This window comes from Triplophysa dalaica, chromosome 25 (genome assembly GCF_015846415.1).
Source record: "Triplophysa dalaica isolate WHDGS20190420 chromosome 25, ASM1584641v1, whole genome shotgun sequence".
Classification (NCBI taxonomy): Eukaryota; Metazoa; Chordata; class Actinopteri; order Cypriniformes; family Nemacheilidae; genus Triplophysa; species Triplophysa dalaica.
The window spans coordinates 13,259,509-13,287,345 of record NC_079566.1 but is presented as its reverse complement, the minus strand read 5'-3'; the positions used below and the strand labels follow the sequence as shown (position 1 = coordinate 13,287,345).

Below are 27,837 nucleotides of genomic sequence, written 5' to 3'. Positions count from 1 at the left end.
CAAAGCCAAAATGAAAAAATTGAAACAAAATGTCCTCACAAAGCAAATTTCAGTTTCACAGCTTTCATAATACAAAAAATAATTTAAAAAAATGTTCAAAATGTGCTACTAACCAGCAGTTATAAATTAATTAAAACAGAATATTTCTGTTTAAAATTCAAACAATTTAGTTATAAAATATTATTATTTAAAATGTAGATCGTTAAAATATAGTTATTTGTGAAATAACTGAATACCTCGGTTTATAATGTAGTTTGTTTGTATAAAGTCAATATTTCTGTTGAAACTCCAGTTTCTCACCATATGTCACACATGTTTCAGGCTCTCCTGCAGTGCACAGCAGAGCTGGTGTATCAGGAGGTCATTCTACAGCCAGAGAAGATGGTGCAGTGGAACAGAACTGTGTCTCTGTGTCAGGTATCATCACACACACATCCCACTTGTACATCACTTGTACTCTATTGTAGGGGATTTACAGTAAAAGACCGGCCGACCTGCCTTACAGCCAAAATATAGTACTATTTAAGCTAACAGAGTCAACTAACTACGTCATAACTGGGATAAATCAAGCTCACATGATTGGTTATCAATAGATAATCACTTAAACAAGAACACAACGCTCTCAAACGTTGGTCTCGTGATTTTCCACTCTGTCTCACTTTCCTGAAACAATACAATCACACATACACAAACTGCTCAAGGGTAGAGTGTGTGCTAACAGAAGATGTTTACGAACATGATGATAAGAAGTCCCTTTTCACAGTCACACTGACCGAGCAGGAAGAGAGATCCTAAGCATTCATTAGAGACTTAAACCATGAATTATTCTCCACTTTCTGTGTCAGAAAAGCATGGTCTTTTTCCATTGCAATGTGCTACTTTCCTATTGTTTTTCTATGTAAGCACGTGTTAGATGGACGTGCATGACCGTTACGCTCACGTCTTTTTGCACACAAGGTGCATTTTTAAGATGCAAGTTAAAGTAAAAAAAAGTAACTTTTACATGCAGCGCTGCTCATCAATGTCAGTTCCAAAAGCAGTGAACCAATCAGAAGAATTTGGAGGCGGGGCAAGCCTTGCGAGATTCTGTTTACAGCAGAAAGTTGGCATGACAACTGTTTTATTTGACGGCAACATGGCGGAGGAGGCGTTTTAGGCAGCGCTTTTTAAAAAAACATATCTCACGTTTTAGACGCAGAGACGCCCCTTAATCATGATAAATCATCAATTTAAAATAAGATAATGCTGAAAAATAATATAATAAGATTTACAGTCTAAAATATGCAAGATAAAAGACTTTTGTACAGAAAATGGGGAATACTAACATACAAGAGACATTGTACAGGGTAGTATATAGTAGAATATACATATTAAACATGTTGTAAATTACTAAGATCTACGAAAGCAGAGAATGAAGATTAATTTGTTTTAATACAGGAAGCAGTTCGGCACACTGAGCGTCTCATCTTCACCTCTTGTGTTCTTCATTGATCTCTCCACAGATTCTGCAGCGGGTGGATGACAACACGCTGGTGTCATATGATGTGTCTGCAGGAGCTGCTGGAGGTGTCGTGTCTCCCAGGTGTGAACACGCTTACTGTTTTACAGTCTATGTTTACATTTAGTCATTTAGCAGACGCTTTTATCCAAAAGACTTACAAAGAGTTCAGGGAGCAGTAAGCAATATGTCATACAGGAGCAATAACACAATAGGCGCTACTACTGATTTCAACAAAAGCTAGACCACTACACCTGTTGAGCGAAAGAGAGGGTTCTTGTTTTTTTCCCATTTGTCTGTCAAGTATTTACAGAGATGGGTTTTAAGCAGTTTATTGAATGTTTTGAAAGATATAGTTGACCGGACCGAGTTAGGAAGAATGTTCCACCAGGAAGGAGTTGTGTGTTTACATAAATGATGATCAATAACCACGTATGGCAGAATGTCAGAGCAACTCAACAAGACTATATGCTCTTACTGTATATAATGTAAACATTGTTACCAAAAAGCATGGGCAACACATGAATACATGCCTCAGTAAATATGAACCTGGTAATGTAATGATTCACAATAACCGTAATATAATTATGCTTTTATAGAATATATAAAAACCTTATTTATCCATATCCATTTCAAGTGTCTCTTTATTGTTCTTGATCATCAGGGACTTTGTTAATGTTCGTCGGGTAGAGCGCAGGCGAGACTGCTACATCTCTGCAGGAATGGGAACCAATCACAACAGCAAACCGCCCCACGGGCGCTTCGTCAGGTCTGTTTAAATGTCTTGTAACCTTTGAGTTTGCAAGCTAAACACTTACTCATTTCTCCTTTCTCATTCTGTCCTCTCTCTCTCTCAGAGGAGAGAACGGTCCCGGTGGGTTTGTGGTGTTGAAATCCAGCAGTAATCCATCCGTTTGCACCTTCATCTGGGTGCTTAACACAGACCTCAAGGTAGGAGCTAGTTTGATGCCCTAATAACGCCACGTCAATTTTCATACAGCCAAAAAATTGATGAGCGTCTTACAAGATATCACAACATCCAAGATAGCCTCCAAGAGGGTTCTATTATTAAACATATCCACTCAATGTTTGATATTAAACCAAGCAGATTTATATATTAATGTCATCTGTCCTGACAGGGTCGCCTGCCACGTTACCTCATCCACCAATCGCTTGCTGCCACCATGTTTGAGTTTATGTCTCATCTCAGGCAACGTATAAATGAAGTCCAACTGACCTACCGGTGATGTGAACCGTCCATTACAACACATCGTACATCACACTGTGCCATAGACTGTTCTGCCAGTCGCAACATGGAGAAGAAACTTGACTGAATGTTTGACTGCGCTCGAACTATTGCATGACATGGACAGACGGATATATTGTCATAAAACAAGAGGGCAGCTGATAAAACATACAGGACCTATGGAGAACGGTAAAATAATTTGTGCCTAAAAACCACTGTCATTCCTCAAGCAAACAGACTGAAATGAGAAGGCTTGTTCAACTTTTGAGCCACACATGCTGTGATTTCTTCTGCTTTTCTAATGCCTTAATCCAGACATGCTTATACATTAATACTAGTCAATAATACTAATGCTGTTTTAGTTTGCAATCGGCGTATATTGCCAAGCATAAATGCTGTATTATTTAATTGTATGGAAATATATACATCTATAACGTCATGATAGTGACTGTGAATGTTATCAAAATATTGATATCATGCCTTTATTTGTCATTCAAATGCATGAATTGTTTTGTTTTGGGTTAATCTTACAAAACCGGTTAATAATGGTGATGTGTTTAATTGTCAATGCAAATACATAAAATCATGACGCTCCAAAAATGGGTTAATTTTTTATATTTAAGGTGAATATGATCTAAACAAGTTTTCATGAGATTCACCCACTAATGTTAAGGGGTTTGATCACGCATTATAACCGGTTCAATGCTATCTTGAACATTTGTTGTAGCTCTGGTGGACAGAATGTCAACAACAAACATTTGGATTAAATTTTCCTCTGTAAATAATGTCAATCAGAAACTCAGTTTAATGGAAAGAACAAAACAGCCCTTCGGTTGAAATGTGCACATTGTCTGATTATTTTCTTTATCATATTTTTGTTTTCTTGTTGTTTTCTCAGAGGATTACTTTAGACACTTTACAAGTTCACATACTTTGTCATATTCATACAGATCAGAAACCAGTTTATATCACAAAATGTTAAGTTCAGTACTGTCACTATTGCATGTGTCCTTCATGAACTGATGCCTTGAATTCATTTTTAATATTTGTTACTTTGACGGAGAGAGAGATGTATAACCCTCTATGATGTATTACAGGGTATTGGGTTTAACATACAGTAGTGGCACATTACACAATGTTTTGGTTACTCGGTAATACAAGAAATAATGTCGCCTGATGACATTTTTTTAACGCCCTTCTTCTCAGCTTTATATTGAAGCTCTCATTTGTTTATTTGCGTGCCTTTGTTACTTTGAGCCTCACTTAAAACACAGGTTCAGAATTTCTCTTTTTCGTCACCGTTTTGTTCTTCACAGACTGACCGTTTGCTGACACTTTTTATTTTCTACGAGCTTGTTGCAGTTCTGTTTGGAGGTGTTATTTTTTATACTGTTGTCAGGGAGGTCGTGTAAAGCTCTACAGACATTTGTAATGTCATTAAAAATATTTGATGATGATTCGACGTTTAATAAAACTAACAAAAGACTGATGTGGGATGTCTGTTACCGATGGTGGATTTAAAGAACAAAGATCAAATTAGCGGCTCTAAAATTGTGGACATTTAAGCCATACTTAAAATGTATGAAAGTACATTAAAAATGGGACAGAAACCAGATATTGTCTTTATTTGGAAGGAAATGAGTTTTGCTTTGTCTCTTAAAGTGTTGTAAGATTTGCCTTAAAATATGTACTTGTGCTTTCTTTGAAATAAATACTTTGATCAATTTTTAAGTTTGACTTTTGTTTTCTATATTCATGCATATATACATATATACACATGCATTCATGCAAGTGTGTCTTGAAAAATAGTTTGGGCCCATTTACCTGAAGGCACTTTTATCCAACGTGTCAAGTAAGGAAACTTTGTATTGCTTTAATACATCTTTTAATATATGTTATTTTCATGTTTTCCATTAGATTCCTCCCTGTTTTAATCACAAGGATGATTATCAGTATTGTTTTTTAAATGGACAGCCTTTGGCTGTTGTGTTGTGTGCCATGTGACAGAACACAGACTATGATCCCCTCATGTTAGTCTCGCACATTAAACACAAATAATTTGCTTGGATTTCTCTCTCATGCGTTGCCGGCCCTTTTGGATCTTTTATGAGATGAAAGGGTGGTTCAGGATCAGCTTTTTTGTTTAAGTTTTCAGGCACATCTGCGCATCACAAAGATGGTGTTACCTTTATTAAAAAAAAAAACACAACATCCAATATGAGACCAATGTGTGTGTTGTGTTTGGCGGCCTGAAATTTGGTGTATTTAGCAAAAAAGAAAAGTTTGCTCAGCAAAGAGACATTTAACAGCTGAAATGTCCTTGTAAGCCAGCAAAATGATTTTAAACAGCATGCAGAGCCAAATGTTTTATAAATGTGTATTTGGGTCTGAATGTATTTTGCTGTCATCATTTAAAAAGATATTACAAATCACAGTTATTTATTCTTATGTGAATGATAGAGCAACTCTCTTACAAAATCACTGTTTACTTGTCAAGTCTCAGTCAATGCCTTTACTGCTTTATCATTTCCACTGAAGCGGTTTTAAAACTGAGAATAATTTGTATTATGCAGCATAATGTAATGACTTTGTGTGATCCAAAAATCATTTTGCACGGTTTTGTTGGAGTTTGTTTTGTATGTTCACGGAAGGAACAAGCACATCTGAGTTTCTTATTTTAGAGGTTGGAGATGGCCTCAGGTTAAGCTGAACTAACTCATGACAAAACCGTGATGCTATTCATTCCAGAGAGAGGAACAGAAGCGTTTCAGTCGCTCTCCGGATCCCAAAAGATTCTTCATATGTGAGTGGACACGGTGTCATGTATAGCGTTTTAGTGTGAGTAACAACAGATCAAATATAGCACAAGATTTTCTTTATAAATATCAGGACGTATATCTTTCTTCTCTGTTTCAGGGATGTCACTGAAATTTGCTTGGAGAGAATGATGTGGTCTCTAACACTCATCTGGTGAACATCTGCACATCTTTCTTCCATCTTATCTTTGTGTACTTTTATCCTTGTCCATATTTTGAGTTTTGGTGATGGGTGCGTCGTTCAAGAGGTTCTGTGTGCAATTCTGCTGCTGCTGTTGCTGTGACGACGATGATGAGGAAGAAAAGAGACCTTTGATCAGGTCAGTGGATTTGAGGGTCCTTCTCTTTTGGGTTACACAATTTCTTGCTCATGTGGACTTTCTGGATAACTTTCTTTATTGTAAAAGCAACTTTTATCGATGTCGTTGAGTTGCTTATATTCAATCCATTTATGATTTTTTTTGCTTTCTCCAACACTTAAACTCTTTGTTCGGCTGTTGAAGGAAATATTATGAACCCAAAAATGAAAATTCTGTCATATTTTACTCAACCTCTTGTCATTTTAAACCTGTGTGACCTTCTTTCTTCTGCAGAACACAAAAGTAGAAAGTAGTTAACCGAAGAACATTGGGCCCCATTCACTTCTATTGTATGGACACAAAACCAGTGCAGGTGAATGGGGACCGGTTAACAACATTCTTCAAAATATTTTCTTGCGTGATCTGCGGTAGAAAGTGTCATATGGGTTTGAAATAACAATAGAGTGAGTAAACGATGACAAATTTTTTGGGGGGGGTGAACTGTCCCTTTAAATTCTTGTTTATACCTTTTCAAACTTTCAGCCCATTGAATGCTGTTGCATATGTATGTGTTTGTATGTGTGTGTCAGTAATGAGACGTTAGAATATTTTGAACGTGAGGCCAAAAAGAAGAGAGACCAAGAGACCAACTTGTGGAACGAGCCGGGAGACACCTCCCACTCAGAGAGAGACGATGACCGCATCCTTTACAACCTACTGCAGTCCAGAGCCCAAACCCGCAGAGGGTCAACGGTACATGCGCATACACATAGACAAATGAAGACGAATGTGATTGAATTTGTTTCTGTCATTTTTCAAGTGAAAGAACACTATGGTTTCATTTATATCCTAGGGCTACCGGCGTATGAGCATCGATATTCAGGCCATGAGAGACGTCAGGAGAGAGGTGCGAGATAAATGGAAGATGATTTTAGAGAACCTGGGTAAGAATAAGTTATGCATAAGTGTATAAGTGTGAATTAACCTTTATTAAAGACACAAGTACAAGTCAAGATCCCTGATGAGTCTTTACAATATATAAAAAAAGTATATGGCTCAAGGGTCAAATCTACCATCTTAAAGGAACCTTTATTTGAAGGATTATTAATGTGAGGTGTGTGGTTTGTTCAGGATTCATGGCAGAAGCAGAATCTCTGTTGACCGTCTCCGCCAGCGCTTCATATGACCGCATGAGAAACGCAGCGACCGCTCGGACTCTCCTCCAGACTCTCCACACTGAGACATCAATATTCAACAGTAAAGAATCTCCACCCGAGAGATACCTCTTCATACTGGTACTACTTACTTTAAAAAACTATTCTGTAAGAAATCAATAAGAAATAATTGTTTTTAACTTTAAAATCCTTTGAACCGGAAGTTGTGATCGTTTTCGATCGTTTGCGATCATTTCGCATTTTTCACCGCCGAATTGATGGATGTGTAAAACAAGTGTGAGGGTTCATTCATTTTAAAAAGAAAATGACCTAGATTTATAAGATATTTACTATAAACGCTGCAATATTTTATGAAAAAAAAAGTCTTTTTTTATTTCACTGGGACTTTAAAGATAGAGAATATCCTAATCTTCAACTTAAAGAAGCTACAAACTATTATTTTCCTTGATTTGAACAGATCTGACTTTTTGCAATAATGGAGTTTGTGTCTTTAAAAGTTATTTTCGTTTGGTTGATATTTAGTTTCAATCACAATCAAACCCAAACTCTTGTTTCTCTCGCAGGATCGGCTCATTTATCTGGACGTGGCTGAGGACTTCGTGGCCAAAGCCCGTCGCTTCTACCCTCCTAAAGATGACGATGACGACGATGACAACGAAGAACAGACCAGTGCGATTAATCTTCCTCTTCTGCTGTCTCGTATGAATCAGAACATATCTGGAGGAGAGGAGGATGAGAACACTGGACCAGAAGAATAACTTTCAGAGTGCTGGTTGAGTTTATGTCGTGTAAAGGGTCATCTGGAGGGTTTTGGGGGTCAGTGGATTATCTGCCCTGATGTTGACTCGGGTCTGGGTGAGAGATGGTTTGTTGAAGGTGACTTCCACAGGTTAAAGCAAATATTACAGAAATGCTTTGATGGAAAAACAGGGGAATTATCACAACATCGGATGTCTTCTATAACAGTAGGATGGTAAGAGCAGATGGGTTTGTTTATATGAAAGTGATCAATGAAAGTATAAGCTGCAAATAAAACTTAAGTATCTTCTCTTGAGTTCCGTCTCTGCTTGTGTGTTCTCGTAGATCATATTAAATTGTATCCAACAAGTAATGATAAGTTACAATGAACTCTTATAACACATGTTATACTGTAGTACCCTGATATACACATGAAGATTAGTATATTCATGAACCATGTACGATACACCACAGTACTTAAAAACAACTAAAAACGCATTTCTGGGGTGTGAAAGGTTATAAAATTCTTTACGTCATCTTTATACACTGAGCAAATGTCAGTCAATGTTACGATCCAATAAAGAATCTCACCATTTTATGCAAATGTCATACATTCCTCACTTTGTTTTTGAGAAACAATGCAGTGTTTGGGCTGACAATGCTGAATAGATATGAGTCATTCCTCAACAGCAGAGGAGCAATTTAACTTAACTGGATAGTCATGTTTGTACTATTCATGTTCTGTAAATCATACAATTAAATAAGTTTTTGCATTGATTATTGCATTTATCTGTTGGCCGCAACCCCCAAATCCCCCCCACATACAATGTTAACTGTTGCTTAATGATTGGCATACCAAAAAAATGCAGTAATGACATCTTTAAAAGGAACAGAAACCTTTATTACATTTTTATTTAGGTCCCAAAAACCATCATCAACAATATTATGTAAACAATATTAATTAGGAAAATAAAAAAACGACAGCTCAAATATCCACGGCCCGGGTTTCAGCGGACAGTACGAGGGCGTGAACTCAAGCTAAGACGAGATACCATGTGCAATCAGGAATGTAGATGGTGTGCGGTGCTGTCCAACCCTGGCTACTGCTGCACCTGTCAACACAAACAAATCAATTCATAAAACCAAGATACATGAATTCAATTTTCAATTCAGTATAGCTAATTGTAAAGTATAAATTTGTACGTGCATTTCATCATTTTGTCTTAATTTTTATGCATTTAACTGCCCTTATATTGTTATTTTTTAGCTATCCATCTACTATTGCTCTGTTATTAAGTATGATTAAAAGAAAAAGACTATATTTAAATCACACGGGCCTCAAGTACAGGTAACTGGACCACTCTATACCTGCTGTGTCTGTGTCTCTGGTCCTCTGCTGGCCAAACGACTGAGAATGTTTCTCTCCGACATCTGCAGCCTCACGGCGACCGGTGGTATCCGAGCGATGGTGGCTGGGAGACGAGTGACATCTGCTTTCATGTCGCTAAGGAGCTCCTCCAGCTGTTTCAGTACTGTCAAACAAACGCACAAAACATAGCAAGTTTTAAAGCAGCTCAGGGATGGAAGCACCTGGGTTTAGATATGGGCACAATTTAAACCGTGGGCAAGCGAATTCGCAATAGCGCTATTATCGCAGTGTCTATCACAATATATATATATGAAAAAATAGGAAGCTAATTCATCTTTAATTTTGTTTTGTGTCTTTTATTTGGGCAACGAATCACACTCAAAATACACATTACGTTAAAAGATGTAATTTGATGGGCAACGATAAGTTTTAAGGAGTAAAATTATCGAGCACAGGGGGACTTTAACTTTGATATCAATAACCTTAATTATCGATATTGTGTTATCCAGTCACAATGATTATTGTCAATTCTGGAATATTGTGATTCCCTTAGTTTGGATCACAAACCTTTATGAAGGACAGCGTTGGCGGGTTTGTTTCCCGACATGGATTCCTTGCTCAAGTGCTGGTGAGATTCGGCCAGACACTCCACTTCACTGAAGCGTGTGTTGAGAGCCATGGAGGGGTGAGAGGGGTCTTCAGTCATGTTCAGATACGCAGCTCTGCGCAGCTGCTCCTCGATGACCAGCGCCTGCTCCAGCAACTGCGAAGGACAGTTTTCAATGTTAGTGAGTCACGATCAAATATGCTTCAACAGCTCTGATATGAAAAGTTATTAAGCATGTAACCAAAATACCTTAAATCTCCTGGCCAGAAACTTGTTCTTGATTTCCAGGAAGTTTCCTCGGTTGATTTCCCCTTTGAAGGGCTCGTTGAGAATGGCGAACCGGACGTCATTCTGAATGTCCTGCCAGCGGGCGTAACCGTGTCTTAAGAGCGCGAGTTAAGTTGGATATCACTGAACATTCATTGTTCACCTCTGGAACACACTTTGCACATGTACATACACTGAGAGCAGCGCTTTGTTAAGGATACTGTATGATTCCAGCGAGTAGCCAGTAGTCATGGCGACGATGCCAGATCTCATTGGTCTTCTTGGTAACCGTGGCGGCACGCTCCTCGTTCTGCCATAGTGAGTGCAGTTCTGCAACACACAAAGTGATTAGTAAAAACACACCAAATACACGGAAAGAAATACAATGCTTTCATTTTGTGGGACTGTAAAACTCAAATCTAACATTTTGAAATCAAACTTTTTGGATTCCTTTTAACGCTTCAATATTTTGAAGTATTTGTGAAGCTCCATCTTACCAGTAAATCCTCCATCTGCAATGTTAAACATGAAGCGGGTCTTCGCTTTCTTCCTCTCTTCAGTTCCTCCCGCAGCTGCGTCTTTGGCGCTCTCACCGTTAGGCAGTTTCACGGCCACCTCCAACTTAGCAGATTCTTTTTCGTCCTTTTGAGCTGGAGTGAAATGTGACATGGGTTAGTAAGTGAAGGAGGGCATCTACAGACTCCATGATGTCACTCAGTGAGGTGATACTGACCTTTCTTCTCATCTGTAACAGGGGTAGTGTCCATCTTCTCAGGCTCATCTTCCTTTTCTCCTACAACAAAAGTATGAATAAAGACGTTGTGTATAGGTGCAGAGGATGATTTGTTCCACCTTGAAAGCGACCTTAATAGTTTATAATGAAACTAATGCAACTGGTGGCTTTTACATTAACATTAATGTTTTTAATCATGTTTCCTCAACACTTCCTCAGAAAACTCCTTCCCAAACCAACACCACTGCAATAATGCAACCTGGTCAAAACAATCACGTTTTCTCTCCATGAAGCCTTGACTAACATTACAATAGGTGAAAAACAATATAATGTTGGAAATAATAAGTAAGTTTACCTTTGGTGTCTGTAGCTTCTTTGTCAGCTTCAGCTACCTTGGGTTCCTTTTCAGCTTCAGAAGATTTGGGTTCCTTGTCAGCCTCAGATGATTTGGGTTTCTCCTCTGTCTTTTCCTCTGCATCTTTCTCATCTTTTTTCTCTACTTCATCCTGCTTGCTGTCCACTTTGTCTGAATCAGACTCACCGGCTTTAACATTGTCTTTGCTTTTGTCTTCGGTGGACATATCCTCCTCATCATCATCATCATCATCCGGGATGGCGATGACCTTTACGCAATCATTTCATCATAAGTTTAAAAGGTGAATGTAAGTGAATATTTAGACTAGCTTTGAGGTTCACACGCTGATACTCACTTCACTCTCTTTGTTCTCGCTGGATTCTTTCTCATTCTCTCCATTTTTGACCTCTTTCTCTTTCTCTGCATCTTTCCCCACATCTTCTGCTTTGGATATACTATCTGTGGAACAAATAAATGCATACATTTTTAACAATCGGTCTAATATAAGTTAAGAAAAGCATATGTGAGATGTGAAAAGCAGGGTGAAATGTGAGCACCTGGAGCGGGCGTGTTTGGCTGAGTATCGGCAGGAGTGCCGGTAGAGGGCGTTTTGCTGGGCGAGTCCGGCTGGCTGCCGGCAGACACGGTTTTATTTTCGTTCAGCTCCATCATCCAGGGGATGGACCACTGACCGTTCACATGCTCGAATTCCTGAACCTAAACATAGAAGATTCAAATATGTATTAACTTAAAAACTAATAAAGCTACAGACACGATGCACATTTTAGCATTTTTTCCTGTCTTTATAAAAACTATCCTGTACCTTCTTTCGGATCAATGACATTACACCGATACGGGTAAGTACGTGTTGCCTTGACAACCCCTCCCGCGGGACTCCGTCAGCAAAGCTTTCAGCGCCATCTGCACCTGGTTCACACAAGTGTCGCATGAAGAGGGAAACGTAAGCTCTGCAGGAGAGAAAACAAGAGAACGATTCGTTTTTCATTCATAAAACATATCTGCAAAATGTTGATAAACTACAATTTCAGCACTTTCTTAGTAATAATTTGAATGTATTTATACTTAAGAAATGGTTTAAACGGTTTAAATCGTACTTGAACTCTTTCTCGGATTTCCCACGCAGGTCTCGGACGAGCCACTGGGTGGTGAAGGCGTCCTGGGGAGGCATCCCGTAACGCATGACAGCATTCAGGAAAGCCTTCCTCTGGCGAGCGTTGAAACCCAAGACCTAACAAAACAAAACACAGTGTTTATACTGAATTCAGCTACTTCAACTAAAGGTTAAATCAAAGAAACTCAAAGGTCTTTCACGTACCTCAATGTTGCCGCTCACTCTGGCCAGCAGGGGGGGCAATGGCTTGTCTTTATCGTTCCTGAGACCTTTCCTGTTGGGTCGCCGTGAATTGACTGCAGGCAGACATTACAGTTAACAGTCAGAAAAAACAAGCTCCAGACATTTTAAATCTATTTTCAACACCCAGCCTGAGTTACGTCATGCTCGGCTCACCTTCAGATCGCTCATCGAAATCTTCGTCTCCTTCCTCTGAGGCGACAGAATAATCTGATTGGCCGTCAGACTGATCATCCTGCCAGTCTATAATAAAGCACAACAAATGTGATTACGTTTCAACAAACACAAATATATTCAATTACTGTTACTTTTAAATATAACCTGGTTTCGGTTTCAGGTCTCACCTCTGTCTTCCTGAGAGCCGTCGTTGTAGTTGACCTGTTTGCGGATACGTTTGCCTTTGCCGAGGTTACGGGCCAGATCCTCCTGCTGCTGCTCGTAGTGATGTCTCAGCAACTTCTCCCAGTAATCTGGATCTACGCTCTCCTCCTGCTTGATGATCTCTCTCTGAACCTCTTCCTCCTGAAAAGCACAAGATCAGAAGATTAAACGAATTTCGACACACTGCATTTATAAAGTCTGCAAAAACAACAGTCAAACAAACAGCTTTCAAGTTTGTCTGAATCTCTGATGGACACTTACAGCTTCCTCTTCATCCTTGACCACATACTGAGCCACTTTGAAGGAGCTGAGATACTCGTTCATGCTCTGGATCTCCGTGTCATCTGTGGCGTCTTGGTTACGGTCCAGCAGCCGATCGATGGCTTTATCATCATAGTGGATCACGCTGCTGTCGTCCTCTTTGTTCTCTCCTTAAAAAAAAAAAAGGACATCAATTTCTTTTACCTGTGAATCCATAACTACAAAGGTATGAGGATGAAATAGTTTGTTGGCCCACCTTCTAATTCATCCTTGAAGAGCTGCTCTGTACCAAATTTAAGGATGTCATCCAGCTCCTGTTTGGACATCGAACCTGTCTTCGATCCCAATCCGGGACGCACAACCAAGTGAGTCAACATCATCTTTTTTTTGGCCACCTTGAGAAGAGAGAGAAGCAGGTGAGACACGAAAGATGCTTGAGTGAAGTGCTGTACATCCAACTGCTTCTGAACGTACCTGAGTGATTCTTTCTTCCACTGAAGCTTTGGTCACGAAACGATAGATCATCACCTTCTTGTTTTGACCAATTCTGTGAGCTCTGCTAAAGGCCTAGACAGAATAATAAATAGTCAAGTTTATAATCCGGTATCTCATTGCACCAATCTATGCCAGAATACAGGAAAAGAAATGGTCAACTGTTTATTTTTTAAAAGGGTAACTGGACATGCTGACCCCTCAAACGCGTTGTCATGGAGATTGCTGTTCGGTCTCACCTGAATGTCATTGTGAGGATTCCAGTCTGAGTCGTAGATGATCACAGTGTCTGCGGTTGCCAGATTGATTCCCAAACCACCAGCTCTGGTCGAGAGCAGAAACGCAAACTGCGGAGCACCAGGAGCTAGAACCAACACCCACAATTCATCATCACACAGAAATCCAGTTCATTCGATAAGACGGAATAAGAAAGCACAAATACGCTCTGTGAATATTATATATTTCAAATGAGAAAGACTCTTGTCTTACCGTTAAAGCGGTCGATGGCTTCCTGTCTCATTCCTCCCGTGATGCTTCCATCGATTCGCTCATATTTGTAGCCCTCGTTTTCCAGGAAGTCCTCCAGAAGATCTAACATTTTGGTCATCTGTTGAATCAAATAAAAAAGTGTTTTTAACACGGTTAACCACAATACACGTCACTTGAGTGTTAAAAGCATGAATTTTTGACTTTTTGGAACTAGGACTTGAATCTTGGTGATCCAGTTATACAGATCTCCCAAGATACAGATTATTTGTGTACACACCTGAGAAAAGACGAGCACCCTGTGTCCGCCCTCCTTGAGTTTCTTCATCATCTTCTGCAGCAGCAACAGTTTGCCAGCAGCTTTTGTGAGGGCACTGCCCTCGTACATCCCATTGGGCAACTTGGCAGCTTCCTGTTTCACACAGCCAATCAGAAATCACTACACTGCAACTTTCAAGACTCCATCAATCATCTCAATCTGCATCATCATATAATCAGCAGCTGAAAGCGAGTCGTACCGTAGCAGCGACGGGGAACAGATAAGGATGATTGCAGCACTTTTTCAGGTCCATGACCACATTAAGCAGAGAAACTTGGTTTCCTCCACCACGGGTGTTCAAAGCTTCAAAATTACGCGTCAGGATGAACTTGTAATATTTCCTGGATTCAAAGATCAAAATGTTAATTAACATTTCCTGGATTCAAAGATCCAAATGTTGATTAACATATCTAATGGCTGCGATCTCTATTGTTCGGTCCACACTCACTTCTGCATGGGGCTGAGCTCCACTCTCACGATGAGCTCCGTTTTGGAAGGCATGTGCTTGAACACGTCTGCCTTGAGTCTCCTGAGCATGTGCGGTCCCAGCATGTCGTGAAGCTTCTTGATCTGGTCCTCCTTGGCGATATCGGCAAACTCCTCCAAGAAACCTTCAAGATTACTGCGGAGTGGAACAAAGGATTACATTTAAACTCATCAACAAATGAAGATATAAACCAGACGATATTAGGCCAATGTTGAAAAGAATATATATATTTTTTCAAAATAGAGAATTTTGTGATCAGATCATTTTCTATGACCATGAGCATTATAACAACCAGAGGGATCGAACAGTTTAACATGTCCCGCACATGCTTGTGTATCAGCTTTAGCAAAAATGATATAACACACAGACACACCTGAATCTCTCTGGCGTGAGGAAGTTCAGCAGATGGAACAGCTCTTCTAAGTTGTTTTGTAGTGGAGTTCCAGTCAACAACAACTTGTGCTGTAGCGGGTAGTTGTTCAGTATCCTGAAAAACTGTCAAGAAACACCAGTCACCAAACATTTATGTACAAATGATGTAATAAACAATACTTTTACAGAGGGGTTAATAGCAAATGTTAAGTTAAGCTGCTTTGCAACGATAATACCCAAAGCATTCCATAAATCAGCCATTATTTAGCAGCCATCAAACCTCTCAGTTTCTAGACACCAGCAGTTAACCACAACATAGGACCCAACGTCCACATTATGATTTCTCACTTTTGATTGGTTGTTCTTCAGCCTGTGGGCCTCATCAACCACCAGACACGCCCAGTCGATGGAGCCCAGAACGGCCGTGTCAATAGTGATCAACTCGTAGGAGGTCAACAGAACGTGAAACTTCACAGACGCTTCTTTCTGCAAGGCGACGAGGAAAGAACTGTTAATATCAATCAAGGGTTTTTATTCTTCGTGAAACAGTGCACGGTCCTTCTCACTGACCTTCATCCTAGAGGCTTTCTTGCCACCGCGAATGGCGTTGTTCTCGAACGAGAACTCGTTTTCTCTGATGACAGCCCTGCTGTCTTTGTCACCGACGTACGTGACCACGTACATGTCTGGGGCCCACATCTCAAACTCTCGCTCCCAGTTAATGATGGTGGAGAGAGGGGCGCTGACCAGGAACGGACCCTTCGAGTGACCCTGGTAAAAAATAAACAATGATCGAGCTTCAGGAACGGTCACATACAGTCAGCACATAAAGTTGGTTTAATATTGAAACAGCTGCACACCTCCTTATACAGTGAATAAAGGAAAACGGCAGTCTGCACGGTCTTCCCCAAACCCATCTCGTCTGCCAGAATGGTGTCGGTTCCCTGAGCCCAGGAGAAGCGCAGCCAGTTCAGCCCCTCCAGCTGGTACGGATGCAGTGTTCCGCCTGTGGTGTCCAGATATTCCGGCTGACGCTCAAACTTCATGGTCGGCTAGAGGAGGGAGGGAATGTGTGTTTTTTTACAGGTCCATAGTGCATGGTATCAATAGTGCCCAGGATTAAACAATAAAGCTGACTTACATCCACAACAGGGTTCTCTGGAGGTCGGTCAAGTTTTCGCATTTTGCCTTTGAGCTTCATCTTCTTTCCTGGTTTACCTTCGTCGCCCATCATTAACTCCCTTTAAGAGAGAAAACACAGCATGTCAACCATCATGAAGTTTGTTTTCTGATCTTAAACCTCACTTTTCTGTATATTACCTAATAGCATTACAGACTAGTAGGGCTGGTCGATTTATCATGCAATTCGTATGGTCAGTTTCCTCAACGAATGATGGTTAAATGCTGAAACATCCGAAAGCCAGAGGGCAGTCTCGCGCACAAACTCTGAATATGGGAGACATTTTTAAGCACACCCTGGCTGCGTCCGAAATCGCATACTGTGACAGTATGTACTAAATATGCTTTCCTATAGCATGGCCCTAACAATGCCAAGGTCGTGGGTTTGATCCCAGGGGATTGCACATACTTAGATACAAAATGTATAGGATAATGCAGTGTAAGTCGCTTTGGATAATAGCATCTACTAAATGCATAAATGTACCTATGGGCCGTTAAAACTGTACGTTCTATATAGTATGAATGGGAGTAGTATGAAAACATTTCTGACATACTTTTTCGCTCATGTGACCCGTATGCTCTTTGACCTATGATGTATTAACAACAACAATCTACACATGAGTGTTGATGAATAATAATTTAGTGACGAGAAATTAATTTATTGGCACTCACATTAAAAACGGACGTCGGCCTTAAAGTTTTCCGCTACATTTATTTGATGTACTTTTTAAATTTGACCGCGGCTCAGTTCTTGTGGCATCACGGGATAGAAAAGTTTCCATCCGATCCGCACTCACGGATCTCAGCGCAAGTATTAGACCATTCAGGTATTTCTCGCCTACTGTTTTTGACAAACTGAGGTTTAGGACATACTATTCATAACTCATACTCATTTTCACCTGCTATATAGTACGGAAGTAGACGATTTCAGATGCAGCCCATTTTGAAGTGATCATCCCTATACGCTAAGAGTAAAGCTCATGATGTGTAAGCTCTAGAGGGAAAAGCGCAATTGTATCTCTTATTGTGTCTGTTTAAATTGTGTCACCTGGCAAAAGGAGCAATAAAAACAACGTAATTTTCTCTTTATTTTGAGCGAGTTTTGTTTGGTATCCCCTTCCAGAAGGGTTAGGAACGGACTGACAGTTCCAGGAAATGCCAGTGGTCATATTCTATCACTGTCCTTTAAACATTATCAGCTATTTTCATGATAATAAAGTATATTTGTTATAGTATAATGTTGTGTCTTCAAATGCATGTTATAAACGATTCAATCGCGTAGTGATTTTAAATCGAGCAGTAGTTCACGGAAGAGCTGTGCATAAAACACAGAATCAACGTATACATGTATAATTAGTGTGAATCTCGATATTTATCGTCCAGCATTACTAGATAACATAATCAAATGAAACCGTGCCCTATGGTATATCGTACCAACCACTCTGAAATTCAGTTCTGGAAGACACATATTTATTCTATATAGGTTGTATACCTGTGGTTCCAGTACTGCAGTTTGTAGGTGTCAAAGTCAGGAACGTCCATGTCCTCTGCTTCCCACGTGGACTGATCGTACGTCAAGTCCCTCCACTTGATGAGGTAGTGACAGTTATTCTTTTTATCCACACTAGATGCAAAACACAAAATGTAGGATGAAAAATATGGCCGTGAATTTAACAGAAAAACGAAAGGTGAACCTGAAGGTGGTCTCTCACCTGTGGTTCAGAATGCGATGAATCATCATCCACTCCATCTTGATGCCGAAGCGGTAGTATTTCTCCTCCATCTTGGCGTAGGTGGGGTCTTTGATCTTCCTCTTGTCGCTCTTGTCCTCATCTCCCTCACATCCGAAGTCTATGGACGGCGGTTCGTCCATGTCGTTTTTGCGTTGGTAGTTTCTGAACATCACCTGACAATGCATCTCCAGCTGGAGAACACACGAAATGTGATTAGATTAAACATCACTGTTTAGGACAAACATATTTTCCCTGAGTTCGAATTAGAGATTAAGAATCAATTCAGTCTTTGCTTCTAGACAACAGTAATTTTAGCAATACAAATAATGGTAGCGATTACAGTTACATACGATCACATTGCCAAAATAATACTTTTTCTCATGAAACACAAGTGTCTTTTAGGACAACGATGAACAAACAAATCAAACCACATCTTAAAGTATGTTCTCTTATTATCTCATCACTATTCTCCCATTCTTACCTGTAGTTCAGTAACCCAGGAGCAGTGCCAATAGGACATATTCTGCCATTTAACAAAGAACTCCCTCTCAGGGCGACCAGCCAATGGGGCAGGGTCTGGAGCATCGGCTGGAAGTTCAAGAGGCCGTGGAACAGGGGTCGGAGAAGGAGCTTCGGTCCAGCGCCAGGTCAGAATCTTCTGCACCTTACCCTTCATACCAGGACACTGAGAAAAAAAACATCCAACGCAATGAGTTTGTCATATGAGAAATCTGAAAACAAAGATTACTCAGAATATAGCAAGTGCAAATCGGCTAACATGAAATCCACCATTAGGGGTCGACCGGCTTTATCCAAGCTATCGAAATGACTTCAAGACTTCAAATCATTTGTGTGCATGTCACTTCATACATGATATATTAAGTTGTAACTCACAGTGCATCTGGGGCAAATCCATTCTCCGTTGGGTATCTCGGGCAGGGGGGGATTGAGGCAGTGAATGTGGTAAGACGAGGGGCAAGAGTCACAGCACAGTAGCTCTCCGCCATCTTTACAAACTCTGCAGAACTCCATGTGGTGGTCGTCCTCTTCTGCCTCACCGCCTCCCGCATCATTATCCTCCTCTCCCTCTGACGCATCCTCGCGTGCCTCCCACTGGATGCCCATCTTTTCCTGAAAGAGGACCAGAGGATCAGATCTTTACTTAAAGATTTCATACACACTTTACACAAAAATAGAAACATTTCCCATTTTAAAACTTCACACTTCTTCACAAGGATTTGGACATTGTGCTGGATATACGTAGTTCTGTTCAAATCATTGATTGTGTATAACCATCAGCAATACCATGAAATAAATCAACCCTTCTTTATCTGTCACTGCCCTAGATGATGACATGAAGTCACTCACGCAGTGTGGGCAGCTCCAGGTGCCCTCTGGTGCCTTCTCCATATCTGGGTCCAAGCAGACCATGTGATAGGCTCTTGGGCAGGTGTCGCAGAGAATGATCTCTCCGCCCTGCTGACAGACCTCACAGTAGTCCTGATGATCTGTTTCATAGCCATCACCCTCCTCATCTGCTATGACAAAGACATCCGGTATTTAGCATGATCAGAGTCTGTCGCTCCATTCACTTCCGTTGTAAGTGCAACACAAAACTGTCATATTTTAACGTACGAAACCCTTAATGTAACGAATGTTTTGCTAATTATTTGTAAATCTGTATCTGTACATCTCAACAACTCAGGTTTAACCAAACCAGTTCTAGCTCTCCAACATGCAAAAAAAAGGAAAGTCTGGTCACTTAATGAGACGCTGTAAATGGGATTTGACACAGATATTGAGTGAGTCACAGGGTGTTGTCTAGGCCTGTTAGAGGAGCACCAGAGGAGAGAAAAAACACCCTCACCCTTCTTTGTCTTCTTCTTGGGCTTCTTCTTGGCGCTGGTGCTGCGACTGCCGCGACTGTTCGAGCCGTTTGACACGGACATGCTGTTCATACTGCCGTCATCGAAATCACTGTCCACGTCGACTTCGTCTTCTTCACTCTGTAAACAAAATATTTGAGGTACAGTTAAAGCATAGCCAAAGTTGATATTTGAAGAATTAATTTAGGAATAAAGTAAACGCAGGAGAGATTATTACAGATGAGCGTTTCCTCTTGCTGTTGAAGCCTCCTAGTTTGATCTTCAGAGGAGCAACTTTCTTAGTCTTCACCTTCTTCTCCTGAGGTTTGGGGGCGGGCTTGGACTTCTTACGTGCGTTTGGACCTGTAATGCACAGGGGTTAGCTTGATTGGTGACAAAAATGTTCACGTATAAACAGTCAAAGTAAAACCAGTGACCAGGTATCTGTGCACCGCAGTAAACTTTCAGCATAAGACAGATTTCAGCATAAGAACAAAATTCAGCATAAGACAGATATTGAAGATGTTTTGGGAAAACTCTACAAAAACAATTCAAGATACAAAAAAGTGCAAAAGATCACAACTATGAGGCAGAAGCTTTTACATCTGAATCTACAAAACTGCCACAAAATCTCCAAAATTGGGTTAAAAACTATGATGGTGGACATGAATTTGGACCCGATCCACTCACCCTTGCCCTCTTTAGTTTTAGCTTTGCGTAGGGGAGGTGCTGGAGGGGTAGGCTCAACGATGAGCGGGGCTGCAGGCGCAGCAGGTGCTGGTTCTGTTACCGGGGAGACGTCAACCGTCGCTGCCGCAGTAGCGGCCGCCAGGGCTGTGGTGGCAGCGGCTGCCCCCCGTAGAGGGTTGTTGGTGCTGAACTCTCGCCACTTTGCTCCAAGAACCATCATCATTTTGGAGACAGCAATTTTGGGATTTTTGGCAGCGATTAGGGGCCTGCAGGTAAAAAATAAAAGATGATGTCAAAATCTTTGGAGATGCACAACTTGTTCCTCGGTCTCGTCTGCATTTGTCAAATTACATGTTTCCTTATCAAAGATCTTTGCTTACTTATCTAATATTTGCTAAATACAATCATACCTGACGAATTGGCTGAATGCCTTATAATTAGTCAGAGTTCTGTAGTCTTCCTCAGTGAAGACATGATCGATGTCCTCCATACCCCAGGCATCTAGAAGCTGAGAGGAACTCTTTGGCTCCTTTAGATCAGTACAGAAAAACACTAGGTTAAGGATCTAGCACAGATCCTCCAATTGAAAAATCAATCCTCTTAACTTCACACACTACATAAATGTAGCAATTTTAAATCACACTTCCTCACCGAATCATCGTCGTCCTCATCTTCATCTTCTTCAGGTTCCCTGCGTTTGGAAGCCGTTGAGGTTCTGTCGCCAGAAGAACTGCTTCTCTTTTTCTCCTTTGACGTGCTGGCTCTTTTCTTCTTTTTCTTGCCGGGTGTGTAGGTGCTTCCCTCGCTGTCCGAGCGATCGTCCTCTTCATCCATATCAGGGCCGTCTCCTGGCTCCGGTGAACTGATATCCTGGACCACACATGGGATGATAAGACAACATATTTTTATCATTTAAACCACTGGATATTAACGACGAAAGTAAAGACAAAATATATTATTCATATATATTATTAGTCATGCGTCTAGAATGTGTATAGCATCTGCAAGCACTTGCAAAGTTAAGTTAAGTGGCTTGCAATTTGTGCGATTTACATTCAAAATACTGTCCGAAATAAATCATTTTACATAAAAAGGGTCATTAAGGAAATAATTTAAAAGCCCACATTATGTTTGATAATTAATTTAGTTCTCAACATTGATTTTTTGTAAACAATTGCATTCTTTTAAACACAACAGCTTCTGCTTTTAATAACGATAAAGTTCATTTGGGATTCAGTAGATTGCCATCGTGCATTGTTCTGATTTGAACGGTCATTTGGATGTTTTCCATTAGTCCAGATTCAGTGGCGGGTGTTTGTAATCCCTAACATAAGAACAGCTAATACCGCATTCAATAGTATTGCAAACAATATCCATACACTCCTATAGAAAAAGCCATTACCTCTCTGCGGGAGCGATTTCGTTTGCTGCCTTTGCTCTCGCGGCTACTTTTCTTGGCTTTCTTCTTCTTTTTCACCTTGGGCGCTTCATTCTCTGACATCTCCTCATCCAGGTCATCCTCATCTGTTCAACAAATGCGTATCAAATCAAATAACTGTCACTTTAACATACGGGAGCATTAGTAAGATGCTGCGCTGCTCCTCTGCTTAATTCCATCAATTATCAGTAGCGTTCAATAAAACTGACGTGTAAACCCATAAAAGTGCAGAAATGGATTATTCATTTAGAAACCTATTCTAGTCATTTCAGCCATGTTGGGGTGCGATGCGTGTCCCTATTACACACGTTCTGTCATTTTCTAGGTACATAAAGCTGAAATATCACAGTGATACAGGATGTATTTAAGTGATAAAATATGTCATCATTTTTATTCACCTTCAAGTCATTTCATAACTGTATAAATTACTTAGTTCTGGTTAAAACAGAAAGATATCTGGGAGAATGTTTGCAATTTTCAACTCTGTGACATCATTGACTGCCATTATAGGAAGAATTAAATGGTAGTTGAAGGTGCCCCGGAACTGTTTGTGCTCCTCAATTCTTCCAAATTTCTCAATTTTTGTTAATCAGAACAATAAAATATACAATATTTTTTCCTATGTCAGTGCATGATGTCCCCGAACTGAAAACTGCGTATTCTTACACATATCTATCTTAGTGTTTAACAGAACAAAGAAACGTATATAGGTTTGAAACAACCTGAGGGTGAGTAAATGATGACAGAATTTTATTTGTGGTTGAACTGTCCCTTTAAATGACGTGACTGATCGAGAGAGGTGTTTTTCATCTGACACAGTATTTACAGGCACCAAGTAAAAACAAATGTTTATAAAATATTAAGATGTATAGATTTGCGATTTAAATTCAGATTAAATTATGGTCTAAATATTTATAACAGTCCATTTGACAACTTTATGTACAAGTATAATCTACAGCCACATGGTTGTTATTGCAGAATAACTGTTGAGAATGGATGGCCAATCAGAATCAAGTATTACAGAGCGCCATGTAATGGGTAAATAATAATATTTTATTTATTCTTTTGGAATGAAAAGTGCCAATTACTAACATACAGCTGTCAAACACACAAATTTGAATATTAATTATGAATCATATTAATAATAAAGGGAATAGAAATAACACAAATTCACATATTTGACAGGCCTCAAATCACTTCCAAAACTTCTTAATGTCTCATATAATCTCAATATATAGTTTAACATCAGTCTTGACTGACAGTTTATATACATCTTAAACTGACAACAAAACGTCAAATTTCTTTGTGATTAAAAACTATTCAACGTTCCTTATTGTAGAATTGAAAACGGAAAAATAAAGTATTTTTCTCCAGTCAGAAAGCACATTGCATGTTGATGTAAAGCCCCCCTTAAACCATCTCCCCGAAAACTGGCGTCACATCCGATTCCTGCACATGCTAACCGGTGTGCGAAAACAAAATAAAGCATTTAAAATGAAGTTTAAAGAGCCAAACAATCGCTTTTCAACGCATTTACCATTAGCCCGCGAAACGAGCGAGCTCGAGCTCACCGAAAATCTTCACGCGTCAAACTCGAACACGCACGCGACTGGTACCGGTAGGCCGCGAGGCAGCAATGCCGGTAGCACAACACAACAAAACACTACAAATATTACCATAAAACAGTCACTGGTGTTTGACAAACGACTCAAGGTAGTTACACGGCCGCTTTGTGTCAAACTGACCGAATTAAGTTTAATTATTTAGTCAATCGTGTAGATACACAGCTTTGGTCGGTCGACGGTTAGCCGCGTGAAAAATGACAACAAGAACACTAACTGGAAAAAATCGAGCGGGTAAAAACTGTTAAGTTTTCCAAATTAGTAGAAAAACTTAAATGTAAAAACGACCATTTTGGTTGTTTTTACGAACTTCATTTTCCTGCGACGACGCAGCTTGTTGTTGAATTAGCCGCCTAGCCGCTGGTCAGTCAGATAAAGGAGTACTGTGTTAGCTTCTCCACAATACATTTCCAATAAAAGACTAATAATCCGTTTCATAATACCAAAGGTGTCCATACGTGGTCGACATGCCAAACACAGGCGAGCTGTTGCGTGAAGTTGTGACTAGCATCAGTAAGCGTAATTATTTTACCTTGCACCATCGAGCGACGTTCGAAGTCATCTCTATCGTCCTCGCTGCCGGACATGTTGACGGTATTTCCACCAGCTAGAGAGGATTGTGAAAACCTGTGCGGCGATGTTCTCCTCCTCTGGCGCTTTCCTGAAGCCGGGGGAGGCAAAAACACAAGAACAATAAAAACGGAAGTTAATAGTCACGGTAGCATGCTGATCACTCTATAAATCAGTCGGATCTGTGTAAATAGTGCTGGGTAAATACCCCTCCGTGTAAATGCGAGAGACGAATGACCCTTAAACTTTTTAAGACACACGGTTGAAACAAGTTATGCTCACTTAATACCCAAATGGGCCATAATGTGGGTGATGATCAGCTAAGACACTAACGTTAGCTAAGTAGGCTAAGGCTAACCTGCATAAAGTCATTCTTTACATATACCGGCTAAATTCATTCGTGTGCGTGTGTTAAAAGCCATGTGTCCTTAACTTTGAATGTTCTTTAGATTGCTATGCATTTAAATATGTCAAAGTGAACGATCTATGGACATATATGCATGATTATTGTAATATAACGTTTAAAAGTGTACTCACAACTTGACTTGTTCCGTTTTTCAAACACACAGAGTTGCTGCAAATACAACGCAAGATGTCTCCACGTTGAACTGGGTGCTTTTATAAACACTTGTGGTATTCCTGTGTCTAATCCATAAAAGATGTGAAATAATGTGTCTAATTATGTATCGCTCTCAGCCGCAGGATGCACACAACGTCGCAGTTTCTTCCTTTGCCACTTACAGCCTTTGCATAGACACAAAGAGATCAGGGGCCAGACATCCCATAATAATCTCCCTCCCCATATTCACACATACACATACATACAGACGTTCACCCCTCCCCCCTCCGCATAGTTACCTTGCAACATACAGACCATAATAACCCCCCACACCAAAGACAGACCATCTCTTCCCCATTCCACCGGGCCCTTAGCAACTGTTTCCATAGAGACGCCAACCCCTCCCACGCCTGCTAACATCCCATAATAATCGACGTAGTCACTGACATCCCACAATAACCATAACTCCGAAAAAAGAATGAACGAGGACTGAGCCGGAAGGAGGGGGGAGTCGATTAGCAACTCCAGTCCCTTATTACTATTCTGTATACAGACTGTATGTACAGTAGCCGTTCACGAAAGTATGAAATGACGTCCGTTATGAAAACTTTTCAGGGTGTGTTTGAAGTTTTTTTAATAGGCAACTACTCTGCCGCTTACTTGGGGGCTAAAAACGAGAGAACTAGAAAATGAAAGCAAAACCGTGGACGACAGTAGATATGGGGTACCGTGGTGTCCAAGTTTGATTTTCATCTACTGCAGTTTGCAACTAGACAAGACCATAATGTCATCGGCACGTTGCGATCCGTGAGGCCTTTTTCACCAAACTGTGCCATGCTGCAGACTGGCATACACAATAATTTATTATTATTATTATTAAATAATGTTTATTATTTACCGTTTTTTTCAGTCTAGGCTACCTTTGCATTCACTTCGGCATCCTTCTGTTCAGAGATGTGACACCGACATCGAAAAAACACGCCAACCCAAATCTACAATCGCATATTTAGATACATATGTTATTTCTTGCGGGGGATGGGTAGTGCTAGGCACCACATACCATAATTACATATCAAAGAAATATAGAGGTGGTTGTCATGACGACCCACTCGGGCGCACCCCTCCCCCACACTCCAAAGCACCAAATATCCAGTAATAATGTCTCGGCCGAAAGAAAACACAGACCATAATATTCTTCCTGTGCTGGCAGTTGTCATGGAGATACGCATGAAAGAGGTGTTCAGTGTTGCGGTGTGTGCGTGTCTGTGTTTTGGGGGGGGTGTAAGGAGGGGTTTCAGATTACCATGCATGCTAAAATGAATACCATAATACTCCTTTACGCTCACCGCTGGTTCCCTCCACCCCCCACGTACGCTTAGCATTTGTTAATGGGACTCCATAACTGGCCGAATATGGTCACCGTCCGAGATGAACTCGTAAGACAGAAAGAAAGTGGTCACGCTGGACACAAAACCGTCGAGGGGTACAAGATTGACTTTGCTTTCCCTTTGAAGGTTTCCCCTTTGCCATCACGAAGGTTGCACCCCAAGAACAACACGTCATATACGCATCACCTATATGGACGCTCACACCAACCAGTGGTGATTTGATCTTTACGTTGTATTGTAGTGAGACCAAAAACCAAAATATCAAGATACAGAGAGACAAAACTGGATGGTTTTCTTGGGTGTAATATTCTGCTCCCCTTTCCTCCTTTCAACCCCTGTCTCCACCCCTCCCCCTCTCTAATGGCCCAGAAATCCCATAATATGCCATTCGACTAGTTTGCCCCCCCACCCCCCAATTTTAATCTCAGTCTAAACACGATGCTAATTCACGTACAACTGTTGTCGTCTATAGGTGGTCTAGAGGTTGATATTTGTGACATCGTTGAACCCGTGGATGATCATCGTTTGGTCGATAACGTTTCATCTGTGTGCAATGCAGAGTCCATTCTTTAAATGAAGAGAAAGCTGGTTTAAACCGTACCATATGGGCACTCGGTACAGTCCTCAATATGTTATGTGTACATTACTGTTTAGTGCCCCTCACTATGGTTTTATTCATAATGTTCCCCGTAATAGGGAAGAATGGGCACTATTTAATTTAATCGGATGTATTTTATACTTCTGTAAATATGCAACAAATGTTAATTGTAGTGCATCACCTGGCTTAAAGGGATTGATCACCCAAAAGATCAACTTCATGTCATCCCAAACCCAAAAGAAGATATTATGAAGAACGCTGGTAATGGAACAACGGCACAACACATTGACTTGCATTGGTTTTTTTGTCCATACAGTAGAAGCGAAAGGGAACGAAAATATCTTCTTCTGTGTTCTGCAGAAGAAATTCATGCAGGTATGAAATGACAAGAGAGGGAGAAAATGATTACATATTAGATAGTTATCATTTTTGGGTAACTATCCCTTTAAGATATTTGTATGAACAATACATGCGATTGGCTTCTTGCTTTGTGTTGTTTGATGCAATACGTCTACTTTCATCTCTCATTGTTCATCATTCTCAGGGTGTCATTAGGGGAGGGGAGAAGAGCAGGAGGTTGTTTTCCAACACAGTTTTCCCCAATCTAACCGTTACCATTGGAAACATCTGAAATGAGGTCAATTGGCTGCCCTTTAATAATTCATTATACTGTATTTCTTAGACACACTGGTGGTGATGCCTTAACAGACGGTTTCAAAGCAACAACTTAAAGAAATGTAACTGCGCATGCATGCTTTTGTAGCCCAAATGTAACTTCTGGTACACAGCCACAACGAATAGAGTCCCTGTTGATTATTTCTGATAACCAGCAAACGAAATAACAAGTAAATGACATTAGCTAGTAAGTTCAGAGTATGTATAGATAGCACCAAGAAAAACCATTACTTGGCTAAACTTGAAT

At 40.3% G+C, this 27,837-nt stretch overlaps 3 protein-coding genes across 6 annotated transcripts in view; 2 read left to right on the top strand and 1 right to left on the bottom strand.

Moving 5' to 3' along the window:
• Window positions 1–4,475, top strand: part of stard3 (StAR-related lipid transfer (START) domain containing 3) — a 9,972-nt gene extending 5,497 nt beyond the window's left edge. For both annotated transcript variants that reach the window (XM_056741987.1, XM_056741986.1), the window contains exons 11-15: window positions 322–417; window positions 1,503–1,582; window positions 2,163–2,267; window positions 2,356–2,449; window positions 2,638–4,475. In XM_056741987.1, coding sequence (XP_056597965.1) covers window positions 322–417; window positions 1,503–1,582; window positions 2,163–2,267; window positions 2,356–2,449; window positions 2,638–2,745 — 483 coding nt within the window. In that variant the 3' untranslated portion in view covers window positions 2,746–4,475. The remainder of the gene's footprint in view (window positions 1–321; window positions 418–1,502; window positions 1,583–2,162; window positions 2,268–2,355; window positions 2,450–2,637) is intronic.
• Window positions 4,476–5,501: 1,026 nt separating this feature from the next.
• Window positions 5,502–8,080, top strand: mreg (melanoregulin). Its single transcript, XM_056741256.1, has 6 exons — window positions 5,502–5,582; window positions 5,661–5,880; window positions 6,450–6,612; window positions 6,713–6,803; window positions 6,991–7,154; window positions 7,598–8,080. Exons 2-6 carry the CDS (start codon window positions 5,789–5,791, stop codon window positions 7,790–7,792), a joined length of 705 nt encoding a protein of 234 aa, XP_056597234.1. The 5' UTR covers window positions 5,502–5,582; window positions 5,661–5,788; the 3' UTR covers window positions 7,793–8,080.
• Window positions 8,081–8,666: 586 nt separating this feature from the next.
• On the bottom strand, window positions 8,667–25,167 carry chd4a (chromodomain helicase DNA binding protein 4a). 3 transcript variants are annotated; one of them, XM_056741253.1, is made up of 41 exons: window positions 24,908–25,167; window positions 24,333–24,461; window positions 22,143–22,264; window positions 21,392–21,610; window positions 21,151–21,269; window positions 20,741–21,006; window positions 20,289–20,413; window positions 20,053–20,191; window positions 19,554–19,720; window positions 19,080–19,316; window positions 18,667–18,870; window positions 18,165–18,376; window positions 17,945–18,076; window positions 16,415–16,514; window positions 16,134–16,325; window positions 15,844–16,044; window positions 15,622–15,759; window positions 15,275–15,396; window positions 14,863–15,036; window positions 14,614–14,755; window positions 14,376–14,507; window positions 14,099–14,216; window positions 13,849–13,973; window positions 13,592–13,684; window positions 13,374–13,512; window positions 13,118–13,287; window positions 12,820–12,997; window positions 12,632–12,718; window positions 12,440–12,531; window positions 12,219–12,352; window positions 11,927–12,071; window positions 11,661–11,820; window positions 11,459–11,562; window positions 11,104–11,371; window positions 10,749–10,808; window positions 10,513–10,665; window positions 10,237–10,345; window positions 9,998–10,130; window positions 9,709–9,904; window positions 9,141–9,304; window positions 8,667–8,884 (listed from the first exon to the last, which is right to left on the bottom strand). In XM_056741253.1, exons 2-41 carry the CDS (start codon window positions 24,385–24,387, stop codon window positions 8,873–8,875), a joined length of 5,838 nt encoding a protein of 1,945 aa, XP_056597231.1. In that variant the 5' UTR covers window positions 24,388–24,461; window positions 24,908–25,167; the 3' UTR covers window positions 8,667–8,872. The 3 variants fall into 3 exon arrangements, with proteins under 3 accessions (XP_056597231.1, XP_056597232.1, XP_056597233.1); XM_056741254.1 differs by lacking the exons at window positions 24,333–24,461; window positions 24,908–25,167 and adding an exon at window positions 24,244–24,271; XM_056741255.1 differs by lacking the exons at window positions 24,333–24,461; window positions 24,908–25,167 and adding an exon at window positions 23,716–23,734.
• Between the last annotated feature and the right edge of the window lie 2,670 nt (window positions 25,168–27,837).

Excerpts from the sequence above, each read along its gene's own strand:
- mreg (XM_056741256.1), top strand. The coding sequence starts at position 5,789 with ATGGGTGCGTCGTTCAAGAGGTTCTGTGTGCAATTCTGCTGCTGCTGT. Across the intron at positions 6,613-6,712 it reads AAACCCGCAGAGGGTCAACG|GGCTACCGGCGTATGAGCAT; the intron begins GTACATGCGCAT and ends TTTATATCCTAG. Across the intron at positions 7,155-7,597 it reads AGAGATACCTCTTCATACTG|GATCGGCTCATTTATCTGGA; the intron begins GTACTACTTACT and ends TTTCTCTCGCAG.
- chd4a (XM_056741253.1), bottom strand. The coding sequence starts at position 24,387 with ATGTCCGGCAGCGAGGACGATAGAGATGACTTCGAACGTCGCTCGATG. Across the intron at positions 12,719-12,819 it reads CGGCTCTCAGGAAGACAGAG|ACTGGCAGGATGATCAGTCT; the intron begins GTGAGACCTGAA and ends GCTTTATTATAG. Across the intron at positions 9,905-9,997 it reads TTCTGGCCAGGAGATTTAAG|TTGCTGGAGCAGGCGCTGGT; the intron begins GTATTTTGGTTA and ends TGTCCTTCGCAG.